Source organism: Oryctolagus cuniculus, chromosome 3 (genome assembly GCF_051225735.1).
Source record: "Oryctolagus cuniculus isolate XC-2025 breed Fujian yellow rabbit chromosome 3, ASM5122573v1, whole genome shotgun sequence".
Taxonomy (NCBI): Eukaryota; Metazoa; Chordata; class Mammalia; order Lagomorpha; family Leporidae; genus Oryctolagus; species Oryctolagus cuniculus.
This window is the reverse complement of record NC_142869.1, coordinates 80344775-80362041: the sequence shown is the minus strand read 5'-3', so window position 1 is coordinate 80362041 and position 17267 is coordinate 80344775. Positions and strand designations below refer to the sequence as shown.

Here is a 17267-nt window from a genome sequence, read left to right as displayed (position 1 = left end):
ATACAATAAATTAAACTCAAGAGTCTTCATGAAAACAGAGGCTATACTTCTCACCTGGTAGTAACTTGAATACATACTCTGAATTCTGATTTATCCTCTTTATAGTCATTTGTAGACGCAAATACCTCATTTAATTATTTGTTCAAGTAGTTGAAAAGAACTAAGGAAATTATTTGAGAACACTAAATTTTACTGACAAAAAGGATACTTAGACCACATCATCAAAAAAAATTTATGGCAGTATCTGTAGTGCTTTTTAAATTAAATGACAAATTGGAAGTGTTTAACAACATATGGTCGCTTTTCCTTGACATATATGATTAAGAATATATCTTTTTATCAAAATGTAAAATACCATCTGGCAGAAGTAACAATTATTCTATTGGCCTTGTACATTAAATTAATTCACTGTATCCTAAAATGTAAATATTTTCCTATTTTTTTCTTTTTCTTGTGTTGGATCTATATTTATTTATAATACTCAAAAATCCATAACTCAAAAACTATAATTAGGTATGACAATTAAAAATGATTTTGAATTTTTAACAATGTGATTCTTAAGTTCTTTCTAAACATTTATTAAAAATTCAAATGGCAACAGTCCTTTTTTGATATTCATAATTGTAAAGCTGAATTATCTAAGATTTACTGTTATAATTTCTTATTAGGCATACAGGAAGATTTTGTATTTGAAAGGATTTGTCCTTAGAGCTCCAAAAAATAGGAATTTTTATAAGGTTAATGAATTTGAGGCTATGAACATGCATGTAGTAATCCTACTAGCCAGCGCCATTCATTTAATAAACCTGCCAGATTCAGAAGATATCAAATGAATACAAAAGTTTCTCTCTGACACAATATACACTGAACATTGAACAGTATGAACTCTGGGCAACTTATGTTTAGGAAACATGTTAAACATTTCACAATTCTGTGCACTATAGTGCACTCCAAAGCCAGTTAGGGACTAAACCAAACAATGAACTCTTTAAGCACTAGCGTGTATTATTCATATCAGACATGTAGCCTTATCAATTAGGTTGTCTGGTTGGTTTTAAGGGATTAGTTCAAGAAGAACTATATCTGGAATTAAAATGTCCTACTCTTTTTAAATATTCTGAGCAAACACACTAGGCTAATCCTCCGCTTGCGGCGCTGGCACACCAGGTTCTAGTCCCGGTCGGGGTGCCAGATTCTGTCCTGGTTGCTCCTCTTCTAGTCCAGCTCTCTGCTGTGGCCTGGGAGTGCAGTGAGGATGGCCCAAGTGCTTGGACCCCTGCACCCATGTGGGAGACCTGGAAGAAGCTCCAGGCTCCTGGCTTTGGCCTGTCACAGCCCCAGCCATTGCAGCCACCTGGGGCGTGAACCAGTGAATGGAAGACCTCTCTCTGTCTCTCCCTTTCTCTGTAACTCTGCCTTTCAATAAACAAAAATAAATCTTTTTTTTTTTTTTTTGACAGACAGAGTGGACAGTGAGAGAGACAGAGTGAGAAAGGTCTTCCTTTGCTATTGGTTCACCCTCCAATGGCCGCTGCGGCCGGTGCACTGCGGCCAGCAGCTGATCCGAAGCCAGGAGCCAGGTGCTTCTCCTGGTCTCCCATGTGGGTGCAGCGCCCAAGCACTTGGGCCATCCTCCACTGCACTCCTGGGCCACAGCAGAGAGCTGGACTGGAAGGGGAGCAACTGGGACAGAATCCGGCGCCCTGACTGGGACTAGAACCTGGTGTGCCGGCGCCACAGGCGGAGGATTAGCCTTTTGAGCTGTGGCACCGGCCAAAAATAAATATTTAAAAAAAAAATAAAGTTTACATGGGTAGGCAGGCAAGTAAATCAAGAGTCACAGAGCAGGACTGTAGGGTAGGATTATGTGAGTGGTTTTAACTGTTTACCACTCCCCACCCCAAAATGTGGGGTGGAGTCTGGGGACTGGAGAAAGGAGGAAGGATTTATTTTGTCTGGCTCTATGCCTTTTAAATAAAAATATTTTGAAAGATTTATTTATATGAAAGTCATAACTAAAACTGAGACATAATATCCTCCACTTAATACACTAAAATGAAATAAATCTTTGAGAACAAGTTTTACTGTTAACTCTCATAAAAAATCGTTGAGGGTAAAGATCCTGCATGGGAAGTTACTGCACAGTTATTCCTGTTGATAATTTAACAATTAACACTCTTATGTGTGATGTAAGTGATCACCCAACACACTTGACATGAGCTTCCTAGGCTATGGAAGCCTTTTGAATCCACAAACTCCATCAGTATTTAGGCAAGGCCATAAGTAAAATGGAAGTTCTCTCCTCTCTTCAGGGAAAAATACACCCTTCCCTGATGACCACTTCTTTCCGCTGGGGTCTCACTCAAGAGGTCCTTCATGTAGGACATTTTTTGCCACAGTGTCTTGGCTTTCCAGTCCAGAAAAGCTCTTGTGGGCTTTTCAGCCAGACCAGAATGCCTTAAGGGTTGATTCTGAGATCAGAGTGCTACTTAAAATGATTGTTATTCTATGCGTCTGCTATATGGACTCCTTCCATGTTGGTGCATTCACCCCCCTCAATTCTACTATTATTATCAAACACTTAATTCTATCTATATGATCACTTTAATACACAATCCTCTCCACATAATTACTTTAATACTTAAAATGCTATTTTTACCACCCAGCTTAAGGCGATTTGGGGTCCTATGGCAAGTTTTTAAACTGTACCCTTAGAAGTAGTTTGTAGGAATGTATGCAGAACTATACAGCTTTATAGTTACAAACTCCATACACTTCATAATAACAACTTTAAGAACATGGTGATTCTTCCCACTGTGCCCACCCTCCACCCACATTTCCACCCCTCTTCCACCTCCCTCTGTTATTCACACTCTTATTTTTTACCAAGATCTATTTTCTTTTTTTTTTTTTTCACTTTTTAATGGATTACATATTTATTGGAGAGGCAGCATTACAGAGACAGGGAAGGAGAGAAGGAGGAAGAGAATGAGAGAGAGAGAGAGAGAGAGATGCAAGCATTGTGGGGCATCTGGTTAAGCTGGATCAGTCCTGGACCAGGTGGCAGGCACTCAAACCCATGCTGCTGTGGGATGCCAGCGTTGCAGGCAGAGACTTGAGACCAAGGAACCGCTTCCTAGGCCCCTGAGGTTGCCACTGCCTGCGATGCCAGAGTCCAACTCCCTGCTAATGTGTTTGGGAAGATAGCTAAAGATGGCCTGAGTGCTTGGGCCCCTGCACCTATATGGGAGACCTTGATGAAGTTCCAAGCTCCTGGGTTTGGCCTGGCCCAGCCCAGGCTGTTGTAGTTCCATTTGTGGGAGCGAACCGACTGTCTCTGTAACTGCCTTTTGAGTAAATCGATACAGGAGAACCTGGTTGGTGACAGACATCTTAGAGACTACCGGTTATTTTTAAGCAGGAGGTTTCTGGGAATAAAGTGGATACTGTCAATAGCCCTACCTGGACTCTCTTTGGACAGGTCTCTGTGGATGTGGAGTTGATGGGGAAGGAGGGAGGGAGGGCCCAAGATCTATTTTCAATTAACTTTTTACATATATGATTAGCTCTATGTTAAGTAAAGAATTCAACAAATAAAATGAAATAAAAATAAAAAAAAAATAAAATGAAAATTAAAAAAAAGAAACCAAACTGTTCCTAAAGAGTCAAGACATGTCATTGTTTCTCAAAGTGTCAATTTTACTTCTACAGGTTTCCTTTTAGGTGCTCTTTTAGTTATCACAGGTCAGGGAGAACATATGGTATTTGTCCCTTTGGGACTGACTGCATTATTTCACTAAGTATGATGCTTTCCAGATTCATCAATTTTGTTGCAAATGACTGGATTTCTTCCTCTCCTCTCCTCTCCTCTCCTCTCCTCTCCTCTCCTCTCCTCTCCTCTCCTCTCCTCTCCTCTCCCTTCCCCTCTCCCCTCCCCTCTCCCCTCCCCTCTCCCCTCACCTCCTTCCCCTCCTGTCCCCCTAGTGAGTGAGCCCTCCCACACAGCCTCAGTGTTTTCACAGTCCCGGCACACAAGCCTCCCACAGTCATGAGCACCCAAACCTGTCAGTTCTTTGCACCATATTCAGGTGCCTCCATTCTGCTGGTTGCTGGGAGCAGACACAAGCTGTTAAGTATGTCCAAAATGGCGCAAGTTCTCTATTGGCTTGTTTCAGGACACCACTGCAGGGTGATGGGGAGAGAGAAATGTGCCCTCCCTTTTCCCCTCTAGTTTGGCAGGTACACGATCCTCCACAGGGCCTTAAGCCAGATTCCCTCCAGGCTCTCCCTGCAGCTTTATCACCAGTGGCTTTGGCTGCTGCAGACTGGTCTCACCTCAGTCTCCAAAGCTGGTGCATAGGCTCTTGGTTGCTGGAGTCCTGAGTTGTGTGTGTTCACACTCTCTACACAGGTCCACAGTATCCCTCTAATTTGCGCAGAATCTCCTCTGCTGTTTTCTTCCTTACTGTTCCCTGAGACTGCACTCTCTTCACTTTTTAAAAACTATTTTCTCCTAGACTATAACAGTAAGTTCCTTCCCTACTCTACCATCATAATCTAATCTCGGGCCTACAATTTTTAATATTTATTTCAAAGGCCAAGTGACAGAGAGAAGAGAGAGAGGAGAAGAGGAGAGGAGTGAAGAGGAAGGGAGGAGATGGGAAGGCAAGGGAGGGGAGGGGAGAGAAGAGGAAGTCCACAATAAACATGGCTGGACCAGACTGAAGTCAGGAGGCCAGAACTCCTCTGGATATACCATATGAGTAGCAGGATTCCAAGTACTGGAGACATCATCTGCTGACTCCCATGTTGTGCAACAGCAAGAAGCTGGACAGAAGTGAAGGGCAGACTCCAACCCAGGTATTCCAACATGTGTGGTATGAGCCCAAGTACTTCAGCAATCATGTGCTGCCTCCCAGAATGCATCAGAAGGAAGCTGCAATGGAAGTTGAGGAGCCAGGATTTGAACCCACACTCTGATATGGGGTGTGGGCTTCTCAAGCTACAGCTTAACCTGTTGTGCTACATCATGCAGGCCCCTGGGGCTATTATTAATGAAGTTATTATGAACTATCATGATCACACCATGGTGTGTGTACATATATTTACAAATTTTTTTTTTTTTAGAGAGAGCAAATAATCTCCTCCATCCACTGGCTCACTCATTTTCCAAATGGTCACAATGGCCAGGGCTGCATAAGGTAGAAGCCAGGAGGCAGAAACTCAATCCAGGTTTGTTATGTGGATGGCAGCAATCCAGTCATTTCAGCCATCACTACTGCTTTCCAGTGTCTGCATTAGCAGGAAGTTGGAGTAAGGATCCAGAGCTAGGTATTAAACCCAGACACCGTGATATGAGACACAAGTGTCTTAACTTGTGTTTTTACTGCTAGGCTAAATGCCTCCCCCTACATTTTAAGTTATTTTTGGCAAATATTTAAAATGAAGATTTTGACTGGGTTAAATGGCAATTGTATTTTTATTTTTTTAAATGCTAGAACAGAGGCTAGCATTTTGTTGCAGTGGGTTAAGCTACTGCCTGAAACACCAGCATCCCATATAGCACTGGTTCAAATACCAGTTGCTCTACTTCTGATCCAGCTCCTTGCTAATGTGCCTGGGAAAGCAGTGGAAGATGGCCTAATTCCTTAGGCCACTAATCCCATGTGGGGGACTCATATGGATTTTCGAATTCCTGGCTTTGGCTTGGTCCAGTCTCAGCCATTGCAACCATTTGAGGAGTGAACCAGATGATGGAAGATCTCCCTCTCTCTGTAATCCTGTCTCTCAAATAAATAAATAAATCTTTAAAAAAATTTTTTTAATGGCAGAACAATTTCTTTAGTGGTTAGGCCATTTTAATTACTACTTCAATGCTATATTTCTTCTATTCTTTAAACTTATTTGTGGTTTTGTATTTAAAGTATATCTTTTGTCTACAGTTGGATCACTTTTAGCCCATTTTGCCAATCTCTGCCTTTTAATTATAATGTTTATTTCATTATATTTACTAATAATTATAATTATTGGCCAGTGCTGCAGCTCAATAGGCTAATCCTCCGCCTCTGGCGCCGGCACACTGGGTTCTAGTCCCAGTTGGGCGCCAGATTCTGTCCCGGTTGCTCCTCTTCCACGCCAGCTCTCTGCTGTGGCCCGGGAGTGCAGTGGAGGATGGCTCAAGTCCCTGGGCCCTGCACCCGTGTGGGAGACCGGGAGAAGCGCCTGGCTCCTGGCTTCAGATCAGCGCAGTGCCTCGGCTGCAGCGTGCCAGCTGCAGCGGCCATTGCGGGGTGAAACAATGGAAAAGGAAGACCTTTCTCTCTGTCTCTCTCTCTCACTGTCCACTCTGTCGGATGGAAGACCTCTTTCTCTGCCTCTCCTCTCTGTGTAACTCTGCCTTTCAAATAAATAAATAAATCTTTTAAAAAACAATTATAATTACTAATAAGGTAGGACTATTTGCATTTTGATTTTTTTTTCTTAAAGATTTATTTTATTTATTTGAAAGACAGTTACAGAGAGAGGTAGAGGTCTTCCATCTGCTGATTCACTCCCCAGATGGCTGCAATGGCTGGAGCCATGTCAATCTGAAGCCAGGAGCCAGTAGCTTCTTCCAGGTCTTCCACATGCATGCAGGCGCCCAAGGACTTTGTCCATCTTCTACTGCTTTTCCAGGCCACAAAAGAGAGCTCGATTGGAAGAGGAGCAGCCGGGACTAGAACCAGCACCCATAAGGGATGCCGGCGCTTCAGGCCAGGGCTTTAACCCACTGTGACACAGCACTGGCCCCAATACTTAATTTCTTTATATTGCATTTTTTTTCTATTCCTTCATTACTGCTGCTTTTGTTACATTAAATTCGTATTTTCTAGGGCACCATTTTAAACCAGTTTTATCATTTTTTAAAAAAGATTTATTTATTTGAAAGGCAGAGAGAGAGAGAACAAGTACACTAGCTCTCATCTGCTGGTTCAATGCCCTGAACAGCCAGGGCAGAAGCCAGGAGGCAGGCACATCATCTGGGTCTTCCACATGGGTAGCAGGTATTCAAGTACTTGAGTCATCACCTCTCAGGGTGCATATCAGTAGAAAGCTGGATCAAAAGTAGAGGTGGGAGTCAAACACAGGCCCTCCAAAATGGGAAGTTGGCTTCTCAAGTGGCAGCTTAACCCACAATGCTGCAATATCTACTCTCAACCCTATCTTTTTTATCATATATTTTTTAGCATTTGCTTACTCATTGATCTAGGAAATTTTTTTAAAGATTTTTAAAATTTATTTATTTGAGAGGTTGAGTTACAAAGAGACAGATAGAGAGAGAAAGGTTTTCCATCTACTGGTTCACTCCCCACATGGTTGCAATAGCCAGAGCTGCACCAATCCAAAGCCAGGAGCCAGGAGCTTTTTCCAGGTCTCCCATGCAGGTACAGGAGCCCAAGGACTTGGGCCATCTTCTATTGCTTTCCCAGCCCATAGCAGAGAGCTGGATCAGAAGTGGAGCAGCCAAGACTCAAACCCGGCACCCAAATGGGATGCCAGCACTGCAGGTGGCAGCTTTACCTGCTACGCCACAGCGCCAGCCCCATCCAGGGATTATAATTAGCAAATTACAATTTAGTTTAGACTGATACCAAATTAATTAGTATACAAAAACTTTGCTACTGTATAGCTCCATTTTCTCCTTCCTTTTCCAAATTATTTTTCCATATAATATGCCTATCAGCACAAATAATTTATGATTATTGGCTTATGCAGTTGTCTTTTAAAAATATATTTATACTTCCACATTTTCTTATCTAGTCACCATTTTAAGTATTCATTCTTCCATGTAGATTTGATTTGAGGTACTGTCTGATTTATTTATTTATTTATTTATTTATTTATTAATAAGGGAGAATTAGAGAGAAGCAGAGGCAGAGAGAGAGGTCTTCCATACACTGGTTCACTCTCCAGATAGCTGAAATGGCCAGAGCTGCACTGATCTGAAGCCAGGAGCTTCTTCTGGGTCTCCCATGTGGGTGCAGGGGCCCAAGTACTTGGGCCATCTTCTACTGCTTTCTCAGGCCATAGCAGAGAGCTGGATCAGAAGTAGAGTAGCTAGGACTCAAGCTGGCACCTTTATGGGATGCCAACACTGCAAGAGGCGGCTTTACCTGTTTTAGCACAGTGCCAGCCCCCTGAAGGACTCCCTTCAGTACTTTTGGTACAGATTTCCTGGTGACAAATTCTCTTTCTATACATACATTTTGGGAATGTATTAAAATCTCCTTAAGTTATAATTTTTTAAAATATTATTTATTTATTTTAGTTACAGAAAGAGAGAGAGAGAGAGAGAGGTCTTCCATCCATTGGTTCATGTCCCAAATGGCTCCAACAGCCAAGACTGGGCCAGACCAAAGCCAGGAGTCTAGAACCCCATCTGGGGCTCCCATGTAGGTGGCAGGAGCCGAACCATCCAAGTCATCCTGTGCTGCCTTCATAGGCACATCAGCAGGGAGCTGGATATGAAACAGAGCAGTCAGGACTCAAAGCAGTGCTCATATGGGATGCCAGCTTAACCTACTGGCCTGGTTTTGAAATTTTTACAAAATTTATTTACTTGAAAGGCAGAGACACGCAGAGAGATCTTTCATCTGCTGGTTCACTTGCTAAATACCTGCAACAGCCACAGCTGCGCTAGGCTAAAGCCAGTAGCCCAGAACCCATCTCAGGTATTCCAAGTGGGTGACAGGGACATAAGTACATGAGATACCACTTGTTGCTCCTTAGGGTGCACATTAGCAGGAAGTTGCAATCAGAAGCTGAGCCAAACCCTGAACTCCAGCACTCTGAGATGTGGGCATCCCAAGCAACGTCTTAATGGATGTGACAATACTTGCCTACTTCCTTCAGTTTGGAAGGATAGTTTTGCTGCAGGCAGAATTTTGATGTTTTTTCTGTCTGTACTTTGAATACCTCACTGCCTCTGGTTTTCCTGATCTCAGCTGTAAATCTGTTGCATGCCTTCTCTCTTGCCACTTTCAAAATTCTCTCTCTTCCCTTGGCTTTCAACAGGTTGATAAGACTTTGTCAAGGTATGAATTTCTATTTATCCCACTTTGTATTTGTTCAGCTTCTTGGATGTGTAGATTAATGGTTTTCACCAAATTATTTCTTCAAATACTGTACCTACCCTTTTCTTTTTCCCTTCTCCTTTAGAGATCTTCATTTTGTATAGGTCTTTGAGGATGTTTTATTTCATCATTGTCTAGATAACCCCAACTGACTCATATTCAAGTTTACTGCTTCTTCCTCCTATCTGCTCAGATCTGCTGTTGAGGCCCTTTATTGCAGTTTTCATATTAGTTATTGCTGATTTGGGTATGGCATGCCCCGCAAGGTTTCAAGTGTTTTTCCCCAGTGTGGTATTTTAGAAATGGTGGAACCTTTAAGTGTAAAGGCCTAGTGGAAGGTAATTAGGTCTTAGGGGCTCCATCCTTGTGAATGCATTAATACTGTCTTGAAGGAAGGGGTCAGGTCTGTGGGACTAAATTAGTTCCCACAAAAATAAGCGAGGCTGGCACTTTTCTTTGATGGCTTTTCCAAATACGTTCCCACCATTGTAATGCTGTTCACTGATGCTCTCATCAAAACCAAGTAGATGCTGGTGCAATGCTCTTGAATCTCCTGAATTCTGAGCTAAATAAACCTTTTTTAAAAAAATAAAGTACTCAGTCTCAGGTGTTTTGTTATGGCAATACAAAATGGACAAAGACAGTTACAGTTTTCAACTCAAGATTTATTTGGGTTTTAAAAACTAATTTATATCTCTTTATCAGTATCCAATTGGTGGAAAAGTCTCTCCTGCTTTTCTCTAGCTCTTTATATATGGTTCAGCTTTGGGAACATATTTAAAATGTCCAATTTTTAAAAAAGATTTTATTTATTTATTTATTTGAGAGGTAGAAACAGAAAGGTCTTCCATCTGCTGGTTCACTCCCCAAATGGCTGCAATGGCTGGAGCCAGGAGCTTCTCAGGTCTCCCACGTGGGTGCAGGGGCCCAAGCACCTGAGCTATCTTCCATTGCTTTCCAGGCCACAGCTGAGAGCTGGGTCAGAAGAGGAGCGGCTGGTATGGGAACCAGTACCCATATGGTACCTGCCGCAGGTAGAGGCTAAGTCTACTACACCACAGTGCTGGCCCCAAAATGATTTAAGTCTTTATCAAGTAAGTCAAGCATGTAGGTTTCTGCAGGGATAGTTTCTGTGTATTGATTTTTATCCTGCCTATGAATGGGCCATACATTTTTATTTCTTTGTATGAAGGTACTTTTTATTTTGAAAACTGGACATTTTAAAATATATGCAAAAACTCTGGAGCCGGCGCCGTGGCTCAATAGGCTAATCCTCCACCTTGCGGCGCCGGCACACCGGGTTCTAGTCCCGGTTGGGGCGCCGGATTCTGTCCCGGTTGCCCCTCTTCCAGGCCAGCTCTCTGCTATGGCCAGGGAGTGCAGTGGAGGATGGCCCAGGTGCTTGGGCCCTGCACCCCATGGGAGACCAGGAAAAGCACCTGGCTCCTGGCTCCTGCCAGGATCAGCGCGGTGCGCCGGCTGCAGCGGCGGCCATTGGAGAGTGAACCAACGGCAAAGGAAGACCTTTCTCTCTGTCTCTCTCTCTCTCACTGTCCACTCTGCCTGTCAAAAAAAAAAAAAAAAAAAAAAAAAAAAAAAAAAACCTCTGGATATATTCTAATTTGTTGTTCTTCCTGTTTGTTGTTGTAGCTGTTGCTTTTGTGTGGTACCAACGAAAGTTGCTACTCAATTTACTTGACAGCTAATGATTGCACAGAAGTTTCCTTAAACATCTTTAACTAAGAAGTGCCACAGCCTTTGCTGAGAGGATTAGTATGTGATATGTTGAGGCACACCTTCAACACTCATTCAGGACAATTTAAAATTCTGCCTTAGCATTTATTTACTTCTTGCCAGAATAGTCACAAGTTCAGAGGTGAGTGTTTAACTGGCCTTCTAGGGTCTCTCTACAGTATTCAGATAACCATAGAAATGTGTATACTCCAACCATGCAAGCTACCTTCCAGATTCCCAGGAATATGGCAGAGATTTTCAAAGCCCCTAGAAACATCTCACTCCCCAGCTAAATAATTCAGTATGGCTGGAGCAAACACTGCTCCATAGTTGAGGGGTTTTTGACCTTTATACTGAAGGTTACAGGGAACCTTGAGTGGAATTTTAAGGGGCATGACTGTATTTGTATAGCACAAAAATTGTTGCCAATGAAGTAAAGAATGGGTTAAAGGGGGGAGACTGGAAGCATGAAAATGAAGGGGATAACTGCAGAATTTTAAGAAAAAAGTGAGGAAGGCTTTCACTAAGGCTAACCTGGGAAGAATGGAGAAAGTGGGCTGGTGGACTGTAAAAGTTATTATGGAGATTAGACACTTCATGTTTTCTAGAGGGATTAATTGGGAAGCCGAACAAGCAGTACCTAATCTCAGGTTTCTGATTAGGGAAGTTACTTGGAGGGTTATTTACCAAAAACAAAACAAAACAAAACAAAACAAAACACAAGTTTTTGGGGAAAACATAAAACCTGACTCCAAATATAATTATTACCTGTAACATTATTAAGCATTTTTAGATAGAGATGTTAATATATTGTGTAACTCACATTATAGCTTTGTATCTTGATGCTGTCCTCTCTCCTCACCCTCCATCCAGTAGATTAATCATAATTCTTAGGAATGTTTGAAAGATGTTTGTTAGTTGCAACATATCTGAGAAAGAAAGAGGGACGTGGTAAATATGTTGCCCGAATAGAGGCCTAACTAGACCCAAAGTGTGACATAAACTTGTCCGTAGTTATTCCTGCTTTTAGAAAACCTAGCACAGAGCAGATCAACCAGTAAAACGTGGTTGTTGATAATTATATGGAGAAAATATTTAAGTAAAGGATTCCTTAAACCCTGTGAACTGAACTGCACTTAAAATATTTGGGAACATTAGTTTTCCTTGAAATTCAATGTTTGCAAAGCAGTAAAGAAGTGGGGGGTCAAGTGGGCTACGGAAAAAGCGCGTCTGACCATCCCCTCTAAACATACCAGCCCCTTTTTCTTTTTTGCTTCCTTCAGATGACCAATTAGTTCAAGTTTACCTTTGTGAGTTTTTGTGGAAGGCCGCAATGGCGGTGGACACCACAACGAAAGGACCCTAGGGTCCGCAACAGCAAGAGTTGCATTTCCTAGCCGGTTCAGGGGCTGGCGGTGCCGGCGTCCCACAGCTCGCCTGCGGCCGGGGAACACAGAGGTGGGCCTGGAAAAAGGAGGACACCCGAGAGGCGGGGGCGGCCCGAGCGCAAACTTCCGCCTCCTCCTCCCGGTGAGACGGCAGAAGCCGCAGGACCCGCGCGGTCTGCACCGTGCGTTTCCCCTGGGACGCCCGCTCGACTCTCGAGTAGTCTCCAATTGGCCGCCAGGGGAACGGAAGCCGAAGCAGAGCAGTGAACCCGGAAGTGCTTCGCGGCGGAGGCCTGGGCGACTCTTTTGAATGGAATAGGGCTGATTCATCGCCGGTTCGTGGAGCCAGAGCCGGGCCGGGTCTGAGCCGCTGCCGCTGCCGCTGCCGCCGCCGCCTCCGCCGACGCGTTATCCCCGCTGCAAGACAAGGGTCCAGACCGTGGCCTCCTGTCCCTGCCTTCCTTCAGGTAAGACCGAGAAGGCAGGCCCGGGAGGGCTGGGGAGACAGCCGCGCTAGGCCGCTGCCATCCCCGTGCTTTCCTGAGTCATGTTGCCCAGCCGAGTTGCCACTGGAGGCCGGGGACCTTAGGGAGGAGCCCAGGCTCCTTCGTACTCCTCGCAGGTTCCTCGGGGGTCTCTGGCAGGGTCAGATCGGGATGTGGTTTCCTTCTTCAACTGGTTTTTGCTTGACTAATTCCCATCGTCTTGGGAACCTATCCTCCTTATCCATGGAGAGCTCTTGTTTATGGCCTATTTGCCTGTGCTCTATTGGTAATTAGTCCTGTGTTGAAAAACGTCAAAGCTGACAGAGGAAACAAAGGAGAGGGAATAAAATGAACTTTTACATTGATTGCATGTTGATTTATGATCTGTCCCTCCGGTGGTTTGGCTTATTTTCTCTTAGTGATAGCTTTTCAAGTCCAAAAAATAACCGAAACTTCTCCGAGATGCAAGTCTTTAACGTTGAATATCATTAAAACTAACAGTAGTTATTCAGGTTACGCCTATGAACTTATGTTCAATGTTGTCCTAATTGAGTAGCTGAAAGTTGATCACATGTCCCGCTTTCAGTAAAAGTTGAAATCTGCTACTCTGTGTTACTTCCCGGAACTTTTTTTTTCCTGGGGACTTAGCTCCCTACTGTCAAAAGAATAAAAATGTAAACTTTTTAAAGGAATGTCATTATAGATCTAGTCACTGAGTCAGAATTTCTAGAAATTAAAATGGTAAACAAAAGTTGGTAAAGATGTCATGGGAAAGTCAGGAGAGGCTTGAAAAATTAGCATAGTGTTTTTCACTGCTCATGAAAGTGTTTTTCGTGTTGCTGACTTGATGTGTTTGAGTAAAGCAAAAGAAAAATACTAATGATGTGGAAATAAAAACAACTCAGTTTGGAGATGATTAGTATAATGATAGCCTTTTTGTTTCATAAGACCACCAAGTGGCTTTTTTAAAATTTAAATTATGTATGGTTTTTTTTTTTTTTTAATTTTTTTTGACAGGTAGAGTTAGTGAGAGAGAGAGACAGAGAGAAAGGTCTTCCTTCTGTTGGTTCACCCCCCCAAATGGCAGCTACGGTCGGCCAATCCAAAGCCAGGAGCCAGGTGCTTCTTCCTGGTCTCCCATGCGGGTGCAGGGCCCAAGCACTTGGGCCATCCTCCACTGCACTCCCGGGCTACAGCAGAGAGCTGGACTGGAAGAGGAGCAACCGGGACAGAGTCTGGCGCCCTGACCCGGACTAGAACCTGGGGTGCCAGCGCCGCAGGCGAAGGATTAGCCTGGTGAGCCGCGGTGCCGGCCTAAATTATGCATGTTTTAAACAGATTGCATGGGTTATAGTGCATTTATAGAAATTGAGAGATATGCTGGCTCAGAATTAAGGAAAGATGTGGTTACTGAAGCCGTAAGTGGAAAGCCTGTCTTAAATTTGTCCCTAACAAAGTTAAATCTTGCCAAGGGAAGAAAGTTTTGAGTCATAACCTTTTACTAAAGCTTCACCTATTGAGTTTGGAAGATCCCCCACCCTCCTCAAAGTGATTGGTTAATAATACTGTCATTGTAATTGAAAAGTTGAATTTTAACCTGTCTGCTGTAGATTCTTCTTATTTTGTAATTGCCATATAAACTTTGTGCTTAGTTTTTAAATTCAGAACCACATGTTTGGAAAATTAATTACATGAAGCTATTGTACTTTTTTAAGAAATACTTTTATTTATTTATTTGAGATATAGAATTACAGACAGAGAGAGGTGGAGAGAGAGAGAGGTCTTCCATCTCCTGGTTCACTCTCCAAATGGCCACAAAAGCTGGAGCTGAGCCGATTCAAAGCCCAGAGCCAGGAGCTTCCTCACAGTCTCCCACACAGGTGCAAGGGTCCAGGCACTTGGGCCATCTTCCACTGCTTTCCTAGGCCATAAGCAGAGAGCTGGATCAGAAGAGGAGCAGCCTGGTCTCGATTCTGCACCCATATGGGATGCTGGTGCTGCACTGGAGGCTTAGCCTGCTTCTCCACAGTGTCAGCCCCCGCAATTGTACTTTTTTGTTTTCAAATTCATAACAATCTTCCTTTTGTAGTTTCATGTACACCTGTGAAAATCTTGCCTACATAGTCTTGTGATTTCTAATGAATTTATCTCATACCCTACTTGTGTACTAATTTGACATTTTGTGTTCTGCTTGGTGATATTTTGGTGTCCCCGTTTATAAAATGAGAGAACTAGATTAAATCTCTCCCAGTTCTAAGATAATAACAGTAACAGCATTTATTGAGTACCTAGGATATTCAGGCTTAATCTCAGCAGATTTGCAAGGTAGATATTATACCCATTTTAGAGATGAAGTCGAGTTCAGAAGAAGGTACCTTGTTCCAGTAAGTAGGTTGTAAAGCCAGGATTCAAATCTAGGTTGACTGGTAAGACTTTCCTCCATACAGCTGTCCTTTTACATTACATAGTTTTTACAGATTTATGTCATACTCTCCTCTCCCTCAGGTTTTTCCAGTGCAAACTGCTGTTTCTTGAGTATGCAAGACAGTATTCAGTAAATGTTTTACTTGAATGCTGTGATTAGGAGACATCATAGATTTTTTATAATTCCCTTCTTTTAAACCCTGGAAGGTCTTGCTTCACTAAATCTTGTTTGTATAATTAAGTTTAATGTTAACTCTTTCTACTTCTAACACTGGGAAAAAAAGTCCTTAAGATATTAATTGCTTCCCACAAACCAAAGAGCAGAGGAATTAGAAATACAATGTGATCACAGATTACAGTGGAGCAACCTAAACATTTATCATCAGTTTGAAAAATGATAGTATTTAACTGCAGAATGGTTTGGGGAGTAAAAAATGAATAATGAACTAGGAAACAGAATGATAAGCCTGAACATCTAAGGACTTTATGATTTTGTTTGAGTTTTAAGAATTAAAAATAATGTTATCCCTGGTGAAAAGTTTGAAAAATTGTAAGGTCCATTTAATATAATGTTGATGGATTGACTTTTTAGAATTATCCTTGGTTCCATACATTTCCTATAAGTATTTGAGAGTTGATTTAAATTCATTATGAACATGGTTGAACAATATTAAGTTCTGATCAGATAGTAACTTGAGAAATAAAGAAAAAAGTTTAAAGTCAATAGCCTTTGAAAGTACTACTAATTTTTTTTTTACCATTTTCCCAATAAGGATCCTAAATATTGTCGTATGTAGGACATTGTGTTAGATATAAATACTTTATTCATATTAGCTAATAATGTTTTAAATTAGTTATATTATGAATGGGCTTTTGAGGCCTCTGCTTTTTCACAGGTATAAACGTCTGGTTTAGATCTATAGATCTTGTGCATTACATTTATTTCTGAGAATTTAAAGTGTTTTCTTTTATGTTATAATGTAATACTTTGTGAACCTTGTGAACCTCTTTGCTAAGTTCTGAATAATCCAGGTCCTTGTCTCCTATGTAATTAATTTAGTATTGTGAAATATGAGGCCTGGTGTTTTGAAAACCAGTAAGTGGCAAACTACTGAAGAATGATCTGTTTTGGTAGCTATGTTTGTAAGATGATGGTGCTCATGACAGCAGCTAGCTATTCTTCACTTTTTAGTTACTATATACTAATCATACTAAAAATTTGTCTTTTGTTGTCTTTAAGCTTCTAAGCAGCTAAGAGATGGTACAGTTTTCTCATTTTGCAGATGAGGAAACTGAGGCTGGGAGAGAGGTATGTGACTCAAAGACACAGAGCTAGTAGATGTTAGAGCCAGTATTTGAATCCTGGCACTCTAACTTGTGAGTAATAGCACTTAACCCTCATATATGAGAAAAAAGAGTTATCGTCTTCCATGTGTCTGAGTCTAGTGGACTTTTCTTATTTTTTTACATCTCTAGGTTATTTCTTTTTTGTTGTTGTTGTTGTTGACAGGCGGAGTTAGACAGACAGAGAGAGAGAGAGAAAAAGGTCTTCCTTTTCTGTTGGTTTACCCCCAAATGGCCGCTGCGGCTGGCGCACCGCGCTGATCCGAAGCCAGGAGCCAGGTGTTTCTCCTGGTCTCCCATGGGGTGCAGGGCCCAAACACTTGGGCCATCCTCCACTGCACTCCCAGGTCACAGCAGAGAGCTGGACTGGAAGAGGAGCAACTGGTTCAGAATCCGGCACCCCGACCGGGACTAGAACCTGGGGTGCCGGTGCCGCAGGCAGAGGATTAGCCTATTGAGCTGCTGCGCCGGCCTAGGTTATTTCTTAAAAGATTTATTTATTTATTTGAAAGAGTTATGGAGTGGGGAGGAGGGAGGAAGGGAGAGAAAGAGATACCTTCCATCTGCTGGTTCACTCCCCAGATGGCCAGGCTAAAGCCAGGAGCCAGAAGCTTCATCCGGGTATCCCACATGGGTGCAGGGGCCCAGGCACTTTTCCACTGCTTTTGTCAGGCCATTAGCAAGTAGCTGGATTGGAAGTGGAGCAGCCAGGACACAAACCAGCACGCATATGGGATGCTGGCATTGCAGGCAGCAGCTTTAACCATTCTGCTGCAAGT

General features: G+C 42.6%; 2 protein-coding genes across 9 annotated transcripts in view; one reads left to right on the top strand and one right to left on the bottom strand.

The window, feature by feature from the left end:
* The window catches only part of LOC149127400 (uncharacterized), a 36011-nt gene extending 23446 nt beyond the window's left edge, over positions 1-12565 (bottom strand). For 5 of the 7 annotated variants that reach the window (XR_016231536.1, XM_089329117.1, XM_089329118.1 and 2 more), the window contains exons 1-2: positions 12154-12565; positions 11671-11776 (exon numbers count right to left, since the gene is read on the bottom strand). Coding sequence is in view for 5 of the 7 variants with exons in the window: in XM_089329117.1 (XP_089185243.1) it covers positions 11706-11776; positions 12154-12565 (483 nt within the window). In the remaining 2 variants the exon portion in view is untranslated. Of the gene's footprint in view, positions 1-7698; positions 10352-10717; positions 11777-12153 lie in introns of those variants that run through there. The other 2 variants (XR_016231535.1, XM_089329120.1) reach the window with 2 other exon arrangements.
* The window catches only part of PSMD14 (proteasome 26S subunit, non-ATPase 14), a 109695-nt gene continuing 104958 nt past the window's right edge, over positions 12531-17267 (top strand). For both annotated transcript variants that reach the window (XM_051849542.3, XM_051849541.3), the window contains exon 1: positions 12531-12702. The gene's annotated coding sequence lies outside the window, so the exon portion shown is untranslated. The remainder of the gene's footprint in view (positions 12703-17267) is intronic.